Source organism: Rattus rattus, chromosome 18, assembly GCF_011064425.1.
Source record: "Rattus rattus isolate New Zealand chromosome 18, Rrattus_CSIRO_v1, whole genome shotgun sequence".
Classification (NCBI taxonomy): Eukaryota; Metazoa; Chordata; class Mammalia; order Rodentia; family Muridae; genus Rattus; species Rattus rattus.
In genome coordinates this window covers 11,440,236-11,455,999 of record NC_046171.1, presented here as the reverse complement: position 1 = coordinate 11,455,999, position 15,764 = coordinate 11,440,236, and the positions used below count along the sequence as shown (strand labels likewise).

Below are 15,764 nucleotides of genomic sequence, written 5' to 3'. Positions count from 1 at the left end.
TTTCCTGGGAGCTGCGACCTGGGTCCTCCAGCCCCTCCCTGTTTAGCTCAGTAACCCGGGGAAAGTCTCTAGCTACCGGGCTTCTCTTTCTCTGCCCACCTTTGCTCTGAGGCAGAAAAACATTGGCCGGCTGTATTATCGTAGAAGTTGCCAGATAACACAATTGCTGGGCACAGACTCTTCTGCCCTAAACTTATCAGCTTCTATATCAGCTGGTCTGAATCAGCCAGCCTCCACTGATGGCGGAAGGTTCTAGCTCAAGATCTTACGTGGTTGTTCATGCTTCTCGTTCCAAAGCCTGGAGAAAGACCTTTCTCCTTCCTCGAGCCTCTTCTTCCTTTACCCTTCACCCAGCAATTAGCTTCCGCCTTCTTTTTATTGCCCAAATCAAGAACGGATTAGGGAAACAGCACCTCCCCCTACAGACATTTTCTCAATTTGAAGTTCTCTTTTCCCAGATGAAGCTAGCTTGTGTTAAGTTCACACAAAAAACCCCTAGCAGCCCAAGTAGCACGGGAGAATTCTAGCACTGCATCCTGCTAAGTGTTTCTGTCAAGGTCATAGAAAATGGAGAGCAGTTCTTAGTGTTAAGTCATGTGAGCGGCGGCCATCTCTCCCCCTACCTCACCCTCCCATCTGCCCCAGGCGTGCTTCTTTCCCGGTGCCCATTTCCCCCCAGCTTTAATAGAGAGGAGATTATCTTCACATTTGCTCTTTAGTAATCAAGCATCGCCATCTGATCTGATGGATATTTATAGCTAGAAAATCGACCTCTCTGCTCTCCATGACTCGGGAGAGTCTAATTTACCATGCTGAACTATGCCCATCTTGGGGCAAAGGGTAGTGGATTTCTGAGTTCCAACGTTAGAACATGGTGGATGGTTCGCGGGCCTCCTTAACACTTCTCTGGGGCCTTTGAAAGCCTTGGAGAGGTCTGTGGCTTGCTCTGAGGCGAGTAGAGGGACAGATCATTTGACTTCCTGGATCCGCAGTCCCAGATCTTCGTTCCTTTGTATAGAAGATCGTGAATTGGGTCAGCCTATGGCGGATCAGGAATCTGACACTTACCTGTCCGATTACGATTCCTAGTCTGCTTCCCTTCCCCCAAGCTCAGAGTTGAGAGCTCTATAACCAGGATGTTGATCTAACCCACACGTCTCTCTGCAGACCAAGTGGCATGCGTCGTACCTTCGGAATGTGAGAAGTTCTGTGGCAGAGGAACCGGTTGTAGTGCCCTGGCTTACCCGGTGCTGGTCTTAGGAGTGATGCCTTCTGGTAAGCAGCCAGCCTCTCCACCAAGGGTCCCGCTGGAACGGCAAGTAGGCGGAGCCTACAGAAATGGCTTCCTCACCAGCCAGCCAATATTCTGCATATACAGGCGAGCTGTGTGTTGGGAGTGGTTAGCGTTGGAACAAGTTTTGCTTACTCCGGTAGGAGCAAGGTGTCGACACCCTCTCTCCTTCCCACACTGAAGTACATACACTTCCTCACAGAGGACAGCATGTGAACGCTTGCTTGATTCAGTTATTTAGGTCACCTGCTTATTTACTCAGAAAACTGGTTAAGTTGTTGTTGTAAGCCCCCGGAACGCAAACACCAGCAAGAACAGTTATCCTCAAACTGCTCATTATACTGTGGGGTTAGTTAAAGGGCCAGGTGGTTGCCCGGCAATCAGCCACCGTTCTTTAATAGGTGGCAGTGAGCTTTCACATTTACCTCACCAGATTCCAATGAAATAACCAAATAAATATTTTTAAAGAGGAAATAAAAAGTCTGTGCGTCCCTGGAGATCAGCATCTCCGTAAACTCTGATACAGACCCAAGGAGACACTGGCCATGTTACAGACTAGGAAGGGAGCTGTCTAATTCTGATCCTGAGCCTTGGGAAGTACCCTGTCTTAAAGCAGCCAGGGCTAGGACTGGATGGTAGTGCTTAAAGGAGGGAAGGTTCTGGAATCCCAGTCTTGTGTCTTCTAGCCGTGAAGGGCCCACTAAAATGAGTTGGGATTCCGCCACAGGGAGTTTTCAGGTAGGGTGCTGGTTACCTTTGGAGTCTCCTGATAGCCCAAAGAAGCTTTCAGCCGGGCATCGGTGGCACGTGAATTAAAACCCCAGCACTCGGGAGGCAGAGGCAGGTGAAGGAATCTGCGAGTTCAAGGACAGCCTGGTCTAAAGAGTGAGTTCTAGGACAGCGAGGGCTACAAGGAGAAACTCTGTTGGATTTTTTAAAACAAAACAAAACAAAAAGTTCAATCAGAGCAGCACCCCTACCAGGCAGCAAGTAGGGGTACCAAGTTGGGTGAAGTTTCCTCTGGGCACTATGTGAACTCATCTACTTATCTTCTATGCTGCATGGCCTCTCCACCGACACAATAAACCAAATTGAGCCAAATTAAAGTATAAAGGCAGGTTTACTGGGGGGTAGCTCTCAGGTGGGTTTCCCTGATCTCACCCTGGGCTGGGGTATAGGGTAAGGAAGAAGTTGTGCTGTGCTGGTAGGGTATTGGTATAGCTTTATTATGTGAGCTTAGGGCCCTGGAAGTGGGTCTTGGGCCCCGTGGTCACTTTGGAATCCAGAACCAAGTGTCGGCTTTGTGTACTATTTTGTGTGATCTATCTTCCCCTGGCTTTGGGGAGGGTTGCTTCTGACTGGAAGAGAAAGGCGGGGACCTCCTGGTTCACGCCATCTTGGACTTCGTCCCCAAACCCCTGGCTTAACGCCTACATCTTAATGGCCTCATGTCTGCCCACCTCCCAGATGAAGAGCCGTACTTCTTGCCTATAGCAAGGACCTCTCCAAGTTGGGGCACACACAGTCTTCTCACAGGGCTGTAGTAAGTAAGGGTAGTTAACCCGGCACAGACTAACGCTCCAAGAACTGTAGCTGCCATTATTCTGTAAGGACGCAGTGGGAAACTATTGTTCTGTCACCCACGAAGAACAAATGTAACCCAGTGTCTTTTTTTTGTTTGTTTTGTTTTTTGTTTTTTGTTTTTTTCCGGAGCTGAGGACCGAACCCAGGGCCTTGCGCTTGCTAGGCAAGCGCTCTACCACTGAGCTAAATCCCCAACCCCCTAACCCAGTGTCTAAGATGGGATTCCACTCCAGGTTTGTGCAGGTTGCTTGTCCAAAAGCATACACTGTTTTTTAGCAATGTCCCTTAGGAGGCGGAGGCCTTCTCTGGCCTGGTCAGAGAGCTGACAGTCTAGGAAATGTTTTCCTTTTTTCCTTCCAGGCTTACAAGGCTTTATGCTGTCCACGGTGTGTGCCTCTCTCATGTCTTCCTTGACGTCCATTTTCAACAGCTCCAGCGCCCTGTTCACGCTGAACATCTACACCTGGATCCGGCCCACCGCCACTGAGAAGGAGCTCATGATAGCCGGCAGGTGAAGTGTCCAGTCACGCCAGTCAGTCAGTGATGTCAGTGACTGCCTGGAAAGTAGGCTGTTGATACCTGACATAGAATTATCGTTTTTTTCCCCCTCAGTCTGTGTGGGTGGGGGGATATTTTTTATGCAGCTTCTCAATGATAATGTAAGGGGCTGGTTTCCATGTGGTTAGAAAAAAGTGCTGATTATAATGGGACTAAAAATGAGCAGTTTAATGTTCCTCTCCTAAACAGTCCATCAAGGGGTATTTATATAAGCCGAGCTATTATTTTACTTAATCCCGAGGAAAACTGTTAAAAGCAATTTTCACTTTTCTCTTTTTAATTGGGAAAAGAAAGTTTTTCATCGATATATTATGATCACACTTAACTCCTCCAACTCTTCCTAGATGCTCCTCATTTCCCTACCCACCTAACTCTGTGGCCCATCTTCCCCCCTTTAAATCAAGCAAGCAGGCAAGCAAGCAAAAACAAAACAAAACAAAAAACCTGACCCAAATCAACAAATCCCCCCGCCCCCGCAAAAAACCCACAAACACAAAAACACATAAAACACAGTGAGGTGAGAACTTGGTTAGCACCAGAGTCTGGAGGGGAATGTAGACTCGGGTTCCAAGTGTGCCACACCTCCTTCGAGCTGTGACCAGTCTGTGAGCTGACCCATCTAGGACTGTCTACTTATGGGACTAGCATCTGTATGTGATAAGCATTTCTGAGAACCCGGGAAAGAATGTCAGGAGATCTGAGACTGGTCAGCAGCAGCAGCAGCAGCAGCAGCAGCAGCAGCAGCAGCAGCAGCAGCAGCAGCAGCAGCAGCAGCAGCAGCAAGGAGTATTCTACTGTCAGTGGAATACTGAGAATTCAGTCTACCAGAGGAAAGAGACACCTTGCTGTAATACAGTCTAGTTCTTAAACACTGCAAACACAGCAACACAAAGAATAAGTGTAATTTAACATTGTGGCTTAACTTTATATGCACAAAGATTAAACATGTAAGACACATGAAATGCAAGGTGGTATGATTTCCCCCCCAGAATGACTAAGCCTCTGAAGAGTGTGAATTAGATGAAATTCCAAACAAAGAATTCAAATGAGTGCTTGTAATTGTGTTCAAAGACCCAAAGAAGACAAAAACTCTTGAATGAATTTTAGGAGATCACAAATGGTTGAATGAAATAAGGATGTCGATTCTCCATGTGTTACATTATAGTTAAGATACTAAGTATATAGGTCAAAGAAAGTATATTCAAAGTTACAAGACAGAAACACCAAGTCATACACAAAGGCAGACCCATCAGAATAACAGCATACTTCTCAACAGAAAGTTTGAAACCAAGGAGGACTTGGAATAAAATATTTCAAGTTCTGCAGGACACAACTACCAACCCAGACTACTATACCCAGCAAAATTATCTTCTATGATTGAAGGAGAAAGAAAAACCACCCCATGATAAAAAATGGGTTACAGGGATTTATGACTACTAAAGGCCAGCTCTACATGTTGTTGTAAAAATATATAAAAATAAAAAAGTATTGGTTGTCTTTTACCTCGCTGGGTCCAGCACCACAGTGCCCCAAGATATCTGCTAGATATCTTGGCGGAAACACATCCCAGCTGCACACTTTCCTACACGCAAACCCTCACATAAAAGAACACACAACACAATAATCTTTGATCCAATTGGTAAGATATAATTGCCCACTTAAACATACAAAGCCCGGTACCATCCATCCCTTAGGAACATTGAGGTTGGGGATTTAGCTCAGTGGTAGAGTGCTTGCCTAGCAAGCGCAAGGCCCTGGGTTCGGTCCCCAGCTCCAGAAAAAAAAAAAAAAAAAAAAAAAGAAAGAAAAAAAGGAACATTGATAACAACCTATAAATACACAGAGCAGAATCTTAAGGTCACCTGCCATGGCTTCTCACCCTCTCCTCTCCTGTCTCTCCCTTTTTCCTCTAGTCTCCTCCTCTTCCTTCAAACTTCTCTCCCACCCATCCTTCCTCCTCCTCCAATGACAGGCCTCCTTCTATCCTGTACCTGCCCCTCACCTGCATTTTACAAATTCAATGGGGGAAGTGGTTCTGGTGAAGTCACCTGAGTTCTGAGTAACGACTAGGCAGCTGTCCTTGGGGCAGTGGAATTAGCATCAAAATACAGATAACTTCAGGGCAAACCACAACACTACAGACTGTATTTGAAGGAATCCTTTGGACTGAAGGGAAAGAAAAACACATCTACAAGGCTACGGGGAAAGAATAAAGCACACCGGAAGAGCGGGTAAGCAAACGAGGAGTAAGAAAACATGAAACACAGCACAGCAAAGTGACAGGAGTTGGGACTTAGTTCAAGGACTTCAGATACTAACGGTATTGATTCTGTATTGAAGAGACACAAACTGGCAGATTGGTGTATGCATGTGTTATCTCAGCAAACACCACATCCAGCAGAGTGCTGGTCTACGTGAGGCAAGGAGGAGGTCTGTTTCAACACGACCCAGTAGGCAGTTGTAGTTTAAACCCGAGTGAGTCTCGGACACCGAACAGTTTATTTTAGGCATATTTAAGCACAACACAATCTTGGGGGAAAAGCTTCCTGGTGACAGCTCAATTCTGTGTCAAAACTCACTGTAGAGTACACGTGGTCTCTGTAGGTTTAGATATTTTAAAACCTACTTTAATTAGAACAAAATATAGACTTCAATCTGAAATATAAAATATAGACACCCATCTGAAAGGATGAAGAGAGTCGTTTCCTTATGAGCAGCAGAAGAATCCTGGTGAGCTCAACTTCATAAAACAAACCCCACCAGATACAAAGAAACAGATTAGTCCCAACTGAATAGTGTCGGTGACAGCAGTAGTCCAGTCTCTCCAACTTACTCTACCAAAAAAAAAAAAAAAAAAAAAACAGACAGGGAAACATCTGATTTAAATGGCGTCGCAGATCCAATAGATTCTAGCAGACATCTATAGTGCATTTCTTTCAAATACGGAAGAACATATATTCTCAGCAAGTAACTAAACTTTCCCCCAAATAGATCATAATCGCAACAATTGTAGTCATAATAATTAACATAAGGGACTAAGGAAAAGCTATGACTTAGGATTGGCGGGAGAAAAAAATCTTCAAATCAACACCGAGTGTTGGTTTAATCCACAGGTTTTTCGTTATAATCTTACTTGCCGTCACCATTGTCTGGATCCCCATTGTAGAAATGGCCCCCAGCGAGACACTGTTTGAGTACATGCAGATTCTTAAGAGCTGTCTGACACCGAGCGTGACTGCCGTCTTCCTGCTGGCTGTGTTTTGCAAGAGGGTGAACGAGCAGGTGGGTATCCACGTGGCACGGAGTGCGGGGCTGTCTTCATACCGTAGACACCTTCACGAGAGCTGCCTCAGCGAGGCCTCTTGGGTATCAGGGACGTTCGCACGAGGGCATCATGTGCTTTCCGAGAGACGACCTCTTTCTTTCCCAGTGGAGTTGGCCTAAACTCACTGTTGTGCTCCGAGGGTAAGGAATTGATCTTCTTTGTTTTCTGCCCTTTGTAAAATAACCCACTTCTGGCCCAGCCAGAGGAAGCTGCCTCCCCACCCCTTAAGCTTGTGGAAGTGATAAAACCCCTAGTGAACCCCTAAACTGTGTAGTTGCCCCTAAGAAACTTTGTATTGAATTTCAGCGGTAGATTCCTCCACTTTCCTCAGTCACGGTTCAGACCAAAAAGAAAGAGAAAGAAAGACACCCCCAGAAGAAAAGCCCCCCAAAACCAAAAGGTCTCAATGGATGCTTTATTTTACCAACAATACTATGCAGCATGACTGCTCCATGGTATGGTTGAACCAAAATTTCCTTTTACAGAGTATTAAAGTACGATGGCATTTCTCAAATGAAATTCATAGGCATACAGTTGTCCACAGCTGTGGTCCTTTAGTAAACGAAGTTAAACGCTATACATTAAAGAGAAACATCAACGGGGTGAATGTATGAATTAAGACGCCCCTGAACTCCCCCATTACGTAGAACATCACAAACCCGCCAACCTTTTAGTCCTTTTCTTGTACGCTATTCTGTATCCACCTTCTCCACATCTGATTGGATCCCTGGACTTTGATGTGCTGATAGGCACCACGAGTCGTCATGTGTCCCTTCTGCCAGTGACTCCATGGCTTTTGGTAGAGTTCTTTTGGTAGAGGGGACTAGCTTCACAGTTTCCCAGAGAATGCTGTCTTCTATCTAACCACCAGAAATCCTCCTCTGGTGTACACCGAGCACATTTCTAGATATTTGGACTGCCTTTCAGGGTTTTAGAGAATTGGAATGTCCTTTGGACCTGATGCTTTAAAGGTGCAATTAGCCTGAGTGTCTTACATTTCTTACTGTCTTTCATTTTCTTTTTTGAATTGCATCTTAAACGTTCTTGTTACCCTGGACAGAATTGTGCAGCCTGGCCTTGCACACCTCCCCATGCACACACCCATTTGTGATCTGGCCCCGCACACTTGTGTCAGACCCTTCCTTCTCCACGGACAGCCCGCAGTTCCAGGCTGCTCCAAACCGATAACTGCTGAGCTGTCTCCTTCCCCCTTGGCCCTTCTTCCTTCATGGACTGCTTACTTGGCCGGGAATATATTTTGGCTGCTCCGCCTGGCGGAGACTTCTCTCTGAGGCCTTTCTCAGCTGCTCAGTCCCTCAGACCACCTGCCAGAGACGCCAGTCCACCCAGCTCACCGAGACTTAATTTGGCAGCGTAAACGTCAGGGGAGTAACCTGGGTCCCAGAGTTCCTTCACTTCACTCTCCTTGGAAAGAAATGAGCTGGAAGGGGAGGTTGTCACAGAAGTCTGCCTCTCTCAGGTGACAACAATCTTGGGGTATTGGGACACCCCCAAAGCTCTCCTGCTGTCCCTGGCTTCGGGTTGCAGGAACGCTGCAGGTACTTTGGTCATCGTCCCTATTAACCTAAAGCTCTTTGCCAGGCTCTCTCTCCCACCCAGTTTGTATAGCGTAGTCATTAGCTTCCTTCCTATCTCCTTCAGGAAGTGATTGCTCTGGGTCCTTTGACCGAATGTTGAGCCTTTCCCTCCCCTTTCTGTAGGGATCCTGTCTTACATCCACCCCAGCCTGAGAGAGTGTCTGGGTAAGACTCCTGAGCCGCTCTCCAGTCCTTACCTTTATAGAGCTGACAGACAATGTAACTGAGGGAAGCAGGGGACACAAAGTGAACAGATACATCTTTGTGACAGTAACACGGAGGATGCGAAGGGATGCGAGGCAGGGTGGGGTGGGGTGGGAGAGACAGTTTCCCTTGTTAAGAGCGTCTGCTGCTTTTGCAGAGGACCCACGTTCAGTCCCCAGCACGCACATCAGGTATGTCACAACTGTCTCCACGAGGCCTCTGGACATGTGTGTGTAGCAAACCTGTACACAGGCATTGTCCTGGTTAGTTTCACGTCCACTTAACAGGAGCTAGAGTCGTCAGAGAGGAGGAGCCTCGGTGGAGAAAATGCCCCCATAAGATCAGGCTGTCGGGCTGGAGAGATGGCTCAGTGGTTAAGAGCACTGACTGCTCTTCCAGAGGTCATGAGTTCAATTCCCAGCAACCACATGGTGGCTCACAACCACCTGTAATGAGATCTGGTGCCCTCTTCTGGCCTGCAGTCACATATGCAGGCAGAATGCTGTACATAAAACAAATAAATAAATCTTTTAAAAAAAAAAAAAAGATCAGGCTGTCGGCAAGCCTGTAGGGCATTTTCTTAATTTGTGGTTGATGGAGGAAGGCCCAGTCCATTGTGGGGTGTGGCTGCCATCCCTGGGCTGGTGATCCTGGGTTCTATAAGACACTAGGCTGTGCAAGCCACGGGGAGCAAGCCAGTGAGCAGCATCCCTCCATGTCACCTACGTCAGCTCCTGCCTCTAGGTTCCTGCCCTGCTTGAGTTCCTGTCCTGACGTCCTTTGATGATGGGCTATGACATGGAACTGTAAGCCAACCAAACCCTTTCCTCCCCAACTGCTTCTAGTCATGGCGTTTCACCATGACGTTGGTAACCCCAACTAGGAAAGGCACGCACACACAATTAAAAGTGACGAAAAATATAAAATATTTTAAAAAGACTATGAAGGATCCTGGAGGTTGCAGGGTGGGCTGTGAGGGTGGACAAACAGGGACATGGCTCAGCAGGAGAAGACCTGGAGTCAAAGCCAGAAGCACCAAGTCGTGGGGACAATTCTAAGCAGGAAGAAGGTCGAGGGCAAGAACGCATGCTAAAAGCAAAGCAGCCTGAGATGGCTGGAGCTGAGTGACCCAGCGGGGAGTAGTGGAGCTAGGTGAGGTCAGCCATGGTGTAGGGGTGAAGCACAGTATAGGGCTGAGGCATGGAGTAGGAGTGAGCATGGTGTAGGGGTGAGACATGGTGTAGGGGTGAGGCATGACATAGGGGTTAGGCATGATGTAGGGCTGAGGCATGGTGTGGGGTGAGGCATAGTGTAGGGGTGAGGCATGGTGTGGGGGTGAGGCATGGTGTAGGGGTGAGGCATAGTGTAGGGCTGAGGCATGGTGTGGGGTGAGACATGGTGTGGGGTGAGGGCATGGCGTGGGGGTTGGGGCATGATGTGGGGCTGGGGCATGGTGTGGGGTGAGGGCATAGTGTGGGGGGGGGGCATGGTGTGGGGGGGGGGGCATGGTGTGGGGGTGAGGCATGGTGTAGGGGGTGGAGTCAGGGGTGTGGGGTGAGGCATGGTGTGGGGGTGGGGCATGGTGTGGGGTGGAAGCACACTATAGGGTGGGAGGCATGGAGTAGGGTGAGGCATGGCATGGGGTGGGGCATAAGCGTGGGGGTGAGGGCATGGTGTGGGGTGGGGCATGGTGTAGGGGTGAGGCATGGTGTAGGGGTGAGGCATGGTGTGGGGGTGAGGCATGGTGTAGGGGTGAGGCAGGTGTGTAGGGGTGAGGCATGGTGTAGGGGTGAGGCATGGTGTAGGGGTGAGGCAGGGTATAGGGGTGGTGTAGGCATGGTGTGGGGGTGAGGCATGGTGTGGGGGTGAATGGTGTGGGGGTGAGGCATGGTGTGGGGGTGAGGCCTGATCCCAGTGACAGGTGCTGAGACATCATTGGAGGGTCCAGGAAGAGGCTCGGCATTCTTTAGTAGAATTCTCTAGTAGGAGGAGGTGGGGCCCCCGAATGAGAGCAGATGGAGGAGGTGAGGGTCATGGGAAGGGACTGGGCTCAGGACACATTTTGGAAGCAGAGGCCAACATAATACACTGAGGGATCGTGGGGGAACAGCATAGAAAAGGAATGAGTTGAAGCTGGACCTGGCTCCTGGGTTTGACTGGAGCATCTCGGAGCTGGGCTCCACCCCCACCCACCCCCCACCCCGGAGGGAAACAGAAGATAAAAGAAGACAAAGCTCCTTTCGGACACAGTTTGAGATGCCTCAGTTAAAAACGTTTCCAACTCTTCCTAAGTCCCCTGCTTGATGTAGGGGACAGTGCCACGGCCTGGCATCCCCTCCCTTGCACAGACTCTCGTCTGCACGGTATCATTGCCCCATTACAACACCCTTAACTTTAGAACCCCGCCCATCGGCAAAGGGAGGAAGGAGACACTTAGTCTTGCTGGTTAACTCTTGTCCCGCTTCTTTGGCAGGGTGCCTTCTGGGGGCTGATTCTGGGAAGCACAATTGGTGTCTTTCGACTGCTGGCTGAGTTTTACTATGGCCCCCCGACCTGCAGGGAAGACCGCCAGTGTCCCATATTCATCTGCGGCCTCCATTACCTCTATTTTGGCTTTTGCCTTCTCTTGGTCACCATTCTGATCATACTGGCCATCTCCTTAGCCACGGAACCGATTGCAGATGACCATGTAAGTGCCACCGTCCATCAGGAGGCTGGAGGACGAGTCCCAGGGGCAAATAACAAATGAGGGGGGAATGGCTGGATCCCTAGAAATAGGGGGACCAAGGGGGGACAGGGGGAGTAGGTCAGAAATGGGCAAAGGATTCTGGTTCCAATTGAGTGTTGGCCCAACTATTCCCAATAATAATAATAATAATAATAATAATAATAATAATAATAATAATAATAAAAAACCCAAAAAGCTGTTCAATGATCCGTCAACCACAAACTCATTTAAGCCTGAGAGTTAGACTTACAAAGGCTTATTGAAGTCCCTGAAGCCTTGAGTTCACTAATCTCAGTATAGCCCAATGCCATCAGGGCCATCCATGTAGAAGGCCAGGGGACAGGATTACAGGTCCCAGAGATACCTCTCAACCTCCTCTTCACAAGTCATTTCCTACTCCCCACAGGATGCAAGCGTCAGTCATCCATTTAATGTACTTACTAGAAAGCTTGGGCTCAGAGAATTTAAATAAGTCATCCAGGGTAATGAACTATTAAATGCTCTTGTTACTTGTTAACCTACGTGGTTTGACACTGTAGCACAACAAGGAATTGGTGTTGGCAGGAGTGAGGGCCTCGGACAGCCTCCTGTCAATCAAGAGGGAGCAACACAGACCGGGACGGAACTGCAGGACCAAGAACCTTACTTGCAGCTTTTACCTAGTCTGGACAAAAGGGTGAACTCTGTTGTCAAAAGTTAATTAGAGACGACAGAGGCAGAGGGATTACAAGTTTAGGTCAGCTGGGTAAGCAGTAAATTTCGAGGCAGCCTAGGTTACTTAGGGAAAACCTGTCACAAAGAGGAGAATCAGAACCAATTTGGATATATGTCTGCAGGCCAAGGTCCCATGGCGTGACCCTCTTACCCTGCTCTCTCCACACCCAGCTCCACGGTCTTTGCTGGGGTTTACGGAACAGCCAACAGAGGAGAGTGGCTTTAGACAAGGATATGAGGTGGAAGACCTTCCCCAGCTTCACATCCCAGCCAGGTAAGGAGAAACATCTGCAGCCTCGGGAAGCCATCCTGTGTGGACCCTGAAGCTGGGGCAGCTGCCCCAAACACCTTCTACCCGCCATTCTACCCACCCCCCTCACCCCCTTTCCCCGCCCATCACAGACACATCCATCTTCTCCCCACTAAAATGCTTCTGGGGTTATTCCCACACGTGGAGTCTATGAAGCCACGTGGACCCCAGAGGGAAGGGAAGAGAAGAAAGATTAGGCCAAAGGATGGGAGACCCAGGCAGAGAGCCAGGGAGCCTCAAAATGGGCTCTCTCTGCCAGATGCTCACCATATAGCTTTACCCGTAAGGGACCTTTGAGCTCTGGCTGAATCACTAGACGACTTTTCCAAATATTTCCAATGCTTCTCCCTGCAGCCTGCGTGCAATCGAGTTATGCTGTGGGTATTTAAGAGCGGAAGCCACAGGATATAGGGGGGTGGGGGGTGAGATGAGGACTCTCAACCACAAAATGAGAGAACTATGTCACTGACTGGTCCTCCCTGGCTACCGGTCTCTGTCCACTGTCCCCGAGGCCTCTCCAGCCTCAGCTTGCAGGGACAGGAGACATGGGCTCGGGAGATATCAGAGGTCACAACACAACTGTCGGGATCCAGCTCTGACTGAAATGGAGTTGTCACCCAGCAGGGCCCTATTCCCAGGAGTGGTCAGGAGAGGTCACATTCTAGGCAGTGGCTGGGTCCAGAGCAGTGGGATAGAACTTAGCATGGTGCTGATCCCAGCCAGCACAGGTTCTAAGGGGTCAGCCAGCACCATCAGCGCAGACAGACTCTGAGAAAGGAATGGCAGCCTTCCGAAGTTACTAGACTCTCCATCTGGATAGCCGTAGGATGGTCCTCCAGAGCCCTGGTGTCTGCAGTTGTCCCTGCTAGCCAAGCAGAGGACTAGGGCTTCCTGGAGAAAATGTGACCTAGAAGTTACTAAAGAGAATAACTCCTGTTTCTAGGCCTCATGGTGTTCCCTCTGTCCTCCAAAGCATAATGACTTCAGGGGCAAGTGTACTGGCTGGTTTGTGTGTTGACGTGAGACAAGCTGGAGTCATCATAGAGAAAGGAGCCTCCCTTGAGGAAATGCCTCCATGAGATCCAGCTGTAAGGCATTTTTTTCAATTAGTGATCAAGGTGGGAGAGCCCCTTGTGGGTGGTGCCGTCCCTGGGCTGGTGGTCTTGGGTTCTAAAAGAAAGCAAGCTGAGCAAGCCAGGGGGAGCAAACCAGTAAGTAACATCCCTCCATGGCCTCTGCATCAGCTCCTGCCTCTAGGTTCCTGCCCTCTGTGAGTCCCTGTCCTGATTTCCTTTGGTTTTGAACAGCAATGTGGAAGTGTGAGCTGAATTAACCCTTTCCTCCCCAACTTGCTTCTTGGTTGTGATGTTTGTGCAGGAATAGAAACCCTGACTAAGACAGCAGGTGTAGACCACTTACTTGTCCCAGACCTGCAAGGGTGGAGGGTATTATAATGGCATATTGACATATGTAACACAGGGAGTTCCTATAACACTTGGGTGGCCTAATCGAGAGGTTCTGGGTATGACTCGGAGCTTCCAGCACCCTCAATACTTCCCAAGCCACCTTCTGACCCGGTGTCTTAGTCGTTTCTCTTAAAACTTTCCTTGCACAGGCTGGCCATGGGCTTTTATACACAAAGTCTGGGGAACTTCATGCGGCTGAAGCGGGCCTCCCTGCCTTCCGAATTCAAGCCTGCTTGATCCCCTGACCATCCATCCATTCCCTCTCTTCCAGGTATGTTTGGAGAGGCCCACACCTGCATCTGGAAGTTCTGGGACTTGTTCTGTGGTCTCGACTTAGAGCTAAAGTGTAAGACAGGTCCCGAGAACACCAGCGAGGAGGAGTTAGAGGAAACCTGGAAGCAGATGGTATCCAACAACACGTCATCGGCCTTAGAGATTCTGGCCAGGAGAATGGCGGCCAGAAAGACTGAGGAACACAGAGACAGGATGAAGGACTGGAACGACGAACCGGAGAGCCCCTTCTGGAAGAGAGTCGTGCAGGCTAACGTGATCCTTTTGTTCCTGCTTCTCATTATCGCGCACGTCTATTTTGCCTGATGACTCAGGACGCACCCTTCCCAGACTGCCAAGTGTTTCCTTTACAGAGACCCAACAATACGGGGCCAACACTGAACACTGGCTCGAAGGCTATGCGGCAAGCACTAACAACTGGCGCGCATGCGTGGACAAGAGACAAAGCCGTCCTTGTGTTTACAAACTACGCCAGTGGAGGACAGCAGCTCCTCTCCCAGGCGAATCCTCGTCTCTAAATTTCTTAGGTGATACAGGCTTTCCTTTTTAACTTTAATGCTGGCTTAAAAAAAAAAAAACTATGATATTTTGGAATATATTTAAAAAAATATCTCCCCACTCAATATGGCTTTTCTGTCTCTGCATCTGGGAAGCGCGGCCGAGCGGAAGGAAGTCCAGCTCCACTCTTGCCTGTAGGCTCTCGCCCACAGGCGTTGAACCAATGTCGACGCCCACTCAGGCTACCAAGGAGCGACAGCTACCTCCTGGATGCAAACTTCAGCTGGTCAGGGATGCTCTAAAGGAATTGGTTCTTAAACCACGACCACCAACTGGCTTCTGTTGCTCTGGTTCCCTAGAGGGTAGAGGGAGGGTCCACTCCTTTGCTATATCTCTTCTTAGCCACACCCCGTTTCTTACAATAAGGGGAGGAGGGCGCTCTGGGTGAGATTCTTTTTAGCCTATACGGCCAGGCACTCCTGGGCTATGTCTCTATGGGAATTCCCTAAACTTCTCTTTCTTCATCTCGGATCATAATAAATGATGTGTCGTTAGCAAAACTTTCAGGTGTCTTGAAGTGACCTGGGGAAGGCCCACTCAGAGCTGGGAAGACCACACTCTCAAGATATACTTAACCGACATACCCAGTCCCTCACTCCTTCCTTAATTCTTCAGTAGGCAGTTCTGAGTGCCAGTCGTGCCCCCCCAATATGGTGTGTCCTGTTAGAAATGGGTCTGGGGGTCCACACAATCCGACATATTTCCACAAGGCAGAAATTTCTCTTCTGTAGGATGCACGGATGTACTTCGGTAGCAAGCAAGCAAGCCCACCAAGCAGGGGTCCTGTGCCTCACTCTGATTGGTCAGAACCCGGCCTCACATTCTTTATGTGATTGACTAATTCAAAGAGCAGAATTGACCAACAAAGTGCCACTTTTGAGAAGAGGGCAGGACTCCCCCTTGAGCACATGCTTTGATGTTAACAAAAACAAAACAAAACAAAAAAAAAAGCAGACTCGGGGAGGGACTTTTGCTGACTGGTGTCTTTACAAACTTCTGTAAAACAGGATCTTCCTTTGTCCACATTTAACCCTTTGATAGAAAAAGAGTACTTTTTTTTTTTTTTTTTTTTTTTTTTGGGAGCTGGGGACCAAACCCAGGACCTTGTGCTTGCTAGGCAAGCGTTCTACCACTGAG

At 48.8% G+C, this 15,764-nt stretch overlaps 1 protein-coding gene across 2 annotated transcripts in view; it reads left to right on the top strand.

Annotated features, from left to right (window-relative positions):
* LOC116887057 (sodium/glucose cotransporter 1-like) overlaps window positions 1-15,121 on the top strand; it is a 55,133-nt gene extending 40,012 nt beyond the window's left edge. The window contains exons 9-14 of one of the 2 annotated variants that reach the window (XM_032888548.1): window positions 1,168-1,275; window positions 3,236-3,386; window positions 6,547-6,715; window positions 11,034-11,249; window positions 12,174-12,276; window positions 14,050-15,121. In XM_032888548.1, coding sequence (XP_032744439.1) covers window positions 1,168-1,275; window positions 3,236-3,386; window positions 6,547-6,715; window positions 11,034-11,249; window positions 12,174-12,276; window positions 14,050-14,375 — 1,073 coding nt within the window. In that variant the 3' untranslated portion in view covers window positions 14,376-15,121. The remainder of the gene's footprint in view (window positions 1-1,167; window positions 1,276-3,235; window positions 3,387-6,546; window positions 6,716-11,033; window positions 11,250-12,173; window positions 12,277-14,049) is intronic. The other variant, XM_032888546.1, reaches the window with a different exon arrangement.
* Window positions 15,122-15,764: the final 643 nt, after the last annotated feature.